This window comes from Colossoma macropomum, unplaced genomic scaffold, assembly GCF_904425465.1.
Source record: "Colossoma macropomum unplaced genomic scaffold, Colossoma_macropomum, whole genome shotgun sequence".
Classification (NCBI taxonomy): Eukaryota; Metazoa; Chordata; class Actinopteri; order Characiformes; family Serrasalmidae; genus Colossoma; species Colossoma macropomum.
This window is the reverse complement of record NW_023494801.1, coordinates 7,832,953-7,836,972: the sequence shown is the minus strand read 5'-3', so window position 1 is coordinate 7,836,972 and position 4,020 is coordinate 7,832,953. Positions and strand designations below refer to the sequence as shown.

The 4,020-nt window shown below is 43.7% G+C and overlaps 1 protein-coding gene across 1 annotated transcript in view; it reads left to right on the top strand.

Moving 5' to 3' along the window:
* The first annotated feature begins 295 nt into the window (after window positions 1-295).
* The window catches only part of LOC118820985 (all-trans-retinol 13,14-reductase-like), an 11,625-nt gene continuing 7,900 nt past the window's right edge, over window positions 296-4,020 (top strand). Inside the window, exons 1-4 of the mRNA XM_036589364.1 lie at window positions 296-545; window positions 2,968-3,150; window positions 3,410-3,651; window positions 4,007-4,020. The exon at window positions 4,007-4,020 is cut by the window's right edge and continues 188 nt beyond it. Of these exons, the coding sequence (XP_036445257.1) occupies window positions 386-545; window positions 2,968-3,150; window positions 3,410-3,651; window positions 4,007-4,020 (599 nt within the window). The 5' untranslated portion in view covers window positions 296-385. The remainder of the gene's footprint in view (window positions 546-2,967; window positions 3,151-3,409; window positions 3,652-4,006) is intronic.

The following is a 4,020-nucleotide window of genomic DNA, read 5'->3' as shown; positions in this document are numbered from 1 at the left end:
CTACTTTGTCAGAGGTTTTATGAAAACGTCCAACTGAAAGCAGTGACTGCATTTTAGTCTCTGTTGGGGGGGAGTGATTTAGCCAACTTCTAGGACTGAACTTCGGTGGTGTGGAAAAAAAATTCACTCAAAAATAAAAAAAGTCACACGAAAAAAAATGACAACAGAAGCTGTGATTAAGGCAAAGCGTGCAGACACTAAATACACAAAAATCTGAGCTGACCTTTGGATTTGTTGCCTGATCGCACTGACAAATCTCGCGCGAGGTCGATAGTGCGTTTGCGCGTGCACGCGCAGCAGGAGCCGTTAGCTTAGCTCGGTTTCAGTTCAGTTCAGTTGAGCTGAGCTGAGTTAGCGCTCCGGTTATCACAGAGCTGCTGCAGTAATGTGGGTCGCGGTCGGTTTTGTTGTCGTGCTGTTGGTCGTGTTGCTCTTCAAAAATGTGTTCGGCTCATCCGGACCGAGTCCTTTTGACTTCGACTCCCGCGAACCGCTGAAGCCGATGGTGCTGGATAGGAAAGAGAAGAACAAAGTGCTGAAACAAGGTCGCTCACTGATCTGCAGTTACACGGACACCCCTGTGTAATGCCTTGTGTAGTGGTTCACAGACTGGTTCCTGTGGCCGGTTGCACCGGCTGTGCTAGCTGAGTGTTTACTAATTTCAGGTTTATGCGTTACTAAATCACAACGGTTTGCACCACACAAACGAGTTTTAACGTTAAGCTTAATAACAGTTAACGTTAGGTTAGTTACTAAGTATTTACACCTCCCCCTGAGCAGGTGTAGTGTTGACCCTAGCTAAGTGTTGAGGAAGCCATCAGAAACCACGTAGAATGACCAAAACAATGACTTTTTTGGTTAACTAGGCTACAAATTCTAAACTTTGACGTTATACGCTGTGATTTTACTTACAGCTCTAATCATCGCCCTGGTTTTAACTCTGAACATGAACATCCACAGCTCCAGCTCAGGCTTAGCAGCGGCTGAAACGGCTAAACTGAGGCTGCTGTTGTGTCGGTTATCCAGTCTGAGGGTAGTGTGAAACTAACTCGTGTTAGCTAAAGACTTTACGCCCAACCGGTGCAACCCAGTCTAGGTTTGGGAACTTGGGATGAACACTCACTAAGCGCTTTATTAAGTATCCTTGTATCTACACACATTGTCCGTCTTATCAGCTCCACTTACCATATAACCATAAGAGCACACTTTGTAGTTCTACCGTTGTAGACTGTAGTCCATCTGTTGCTCTGCCTACTTTGTTAGTCCTTTTTACCCTGTCCTCCATGGTCATGTCCTCCACAGGACCACTACAGATCAGGTATTATTTTTTTTATCAACCTGTTATTAGCAGGTATCATTCACAGTTCTGCAGTGACGTTGACATGGTGGTGGCGTGTGTTGGGCTGGTACGAGTGCATCAGACACAGCATTGCTGCTGGAGTTTAGAACACCTTAGTGTCCCTGCTGGACTGAGAATAGTCCACCAACCAAAAATATCCCGCCAACAGCGTCCTGTGGTCAGCATCCTGTGACCAATGGTGAATGACTAGAGGATGACCAGCAGAAAGGTGGACCTACAAGGTAGGTGTTGCAGAATAGAGTGGACAGTGAGTGGACACAGTGTTTAAAAACTCCAACAGCACTGCTGTGTCTGATCCACTTGTACCAGCACAGCACACACTACCACGTCAGTGTCACTGCAACTCTGAGAATGATCCACCACCCATATAACACCTGCTCTGTAGTGGTCCTGTGGGGGTCCTGACCATGGAAGAACAAGGTGAAAGGACACTTACAAAGCATGCAGATAAGTGGATGCACTTCAGTCTGTAATTGTAGAACTACAGAACGCTCCTATATGGTAAGAGGAGCTGAAAAATTGATACTGTATATACAAGGAAGTGCTCAGTGAGAGTGAGTCATATTGGATTATGTGTGTGCACTGCTGCTGTGATTAACACTGTGAGTGAGTGAATAACTGTTAACCTCTGTGTGTGGATCAGATAACAGATTTCTGCAAAACCTTACAAAACTGAGATAAAAAAAAAAAAGCAAGTAGAAAAAAAAAAAACAAGTAGAACTTCTGTCAGAAGACCAAAGTCTGCTATTTGATTCCTGGACCCAGATAAGAAATGTGTAATACGTTTTCTGGCAATGTTTTCAGCTCAAAGGTAGTTTAGACTCTATGTGCACTAGCAGGGATATGTTTTCTAAATAGCCAGCAAAGCACATTTGTAAGTTGCTCTGGATAAGAGCATCTGCAAAATGCTGTAAATGGGTAACGTGTAGGGCTGCGAGTCGATCCAAAAAAGAATCAGTTCCTTGAATCCAGGCATTAGGGAATCAAGAGTTGAATCCAAAGCTTCGGACTCGATTCCATACAGTGACCTCCAGGTGTGCTCATACCTGCATGCACATGGAGATATTCTGCTGTCACTGACTAGACAGTCTGTAAAAATGCATGCTTCCAGTCACACATTGATAGTCCAGCAGTATATTTGGAAAAATGTGAAATTTGTTGGCTTACAATCAAAATATATTGCCAGAGCAAAAACATGTGCCCACCTGACGGAACTGACAGAAGAGAATGAGGTAATTTTGCCAGCCCCCGGTAGCCAAGTTAATGGCTAGTTAAGAGTTAAGATCCATTCCTCCAAATTTCCTTAGCCAACGGTCAAATATAATGAATATTGTACTCTTCATTTGAGCCAGATTTCTTTTTCTATGTCTTGGTTTTTGGAATCATGATTGTGTGGAATTGAATCTTGGAATCAACGCCACTGATTCTCTCAAAGCCACATGGATATTGTAGTTTTTTGGGATGCCTGCTCAGAGTTGAAGTCTCCAAAGTGTAATGTCTTAGTTGTGAAACTGCAGCTTAAAAAATCAAGCATTTTCCTGATGTAATGCATGGTATAATTCATATCTGTGTCTAACAACCCCCTGTGTTTCTTTTTTCGGTGGCAGGCTTTCTGGCCAGCAAAGTCCCCCAGGATCTTGATGCCATTGTGATTGGCAGTGGCGTCGGTGGGCTGGGTGTCGCAGCTTTACTGGCGAAGGTTGGAAAGAAGGTTCTGGTACTTGAACAGCATGACCGGGCTGGAGGATGCTGCCACACCTTCTCAGAGAAAGGCTTCGAGTTTGATGTTGGTGAGAAGGCTGTTATGTGTTCAGCTGAATTCACCAAGTTGAGACAAATGGCACAGAGGCATCTTGACAGTACTTATTAGTACATTGATGTGGAGTTAGACCCACTCCGCTTTCTCCGTTTTATCTCAAAAAACAAGAACTTGATTTGGATATTTCTTTAAAAATATTGATAAGAATGACCGTCTAACTACTAACTTGCATTTTCTTACATTATCCACATGGGTGAGCTCACCTGTCCCTGTGCCACTGTCTGGTTCAGGAATCCACTACATTGGTGATATGCTGGAAAATGAGATGTTCCGGTGCATAGTGGACCAAATGACCAATGGGCAGCTTCAGTGGGAGGCTATGGACAACCCCTATGATGAGGTGGTCCTGGGGCCTCCGGAGAACCGCCGCGTCTACCACATCTACAGTGGGGAAGACCGCTTCGCTCAGGAGCTGAAGAAGTGCTTCCCAGGAGAGGAGAAGGCCATTGATGAGTTCATGAGGCTGATTAAGGTGAGAGGCTGAGTGAAATGGACAGTCAGAGTTTTGTTTCTACAGAATGAAACAAGCTTGGATGGATCATCCATTGTCAGCTGCAGCACTGACATCATTGATGAGATTGCAGCATCTCAAATACAATTCTTCAGGATGCCCCATAATAATATATAATGTTCGAGATGGTGCTAAAGAATGTAGGTGCAATAGGACTATTGCCTATGACTGCTTTTTAATTGTGACAAAGGTTCAGGCCAGTTTCACTGCACTCTGTGCAAAAGCATGTTGCCTTTTTTATAAAATGATTTTATAAAATAAATAATGATTTTATAAAATCATTATTTAAGTGTTTTATTGTATCTTCCTGTTTCAGAAATGTGGTCAAGG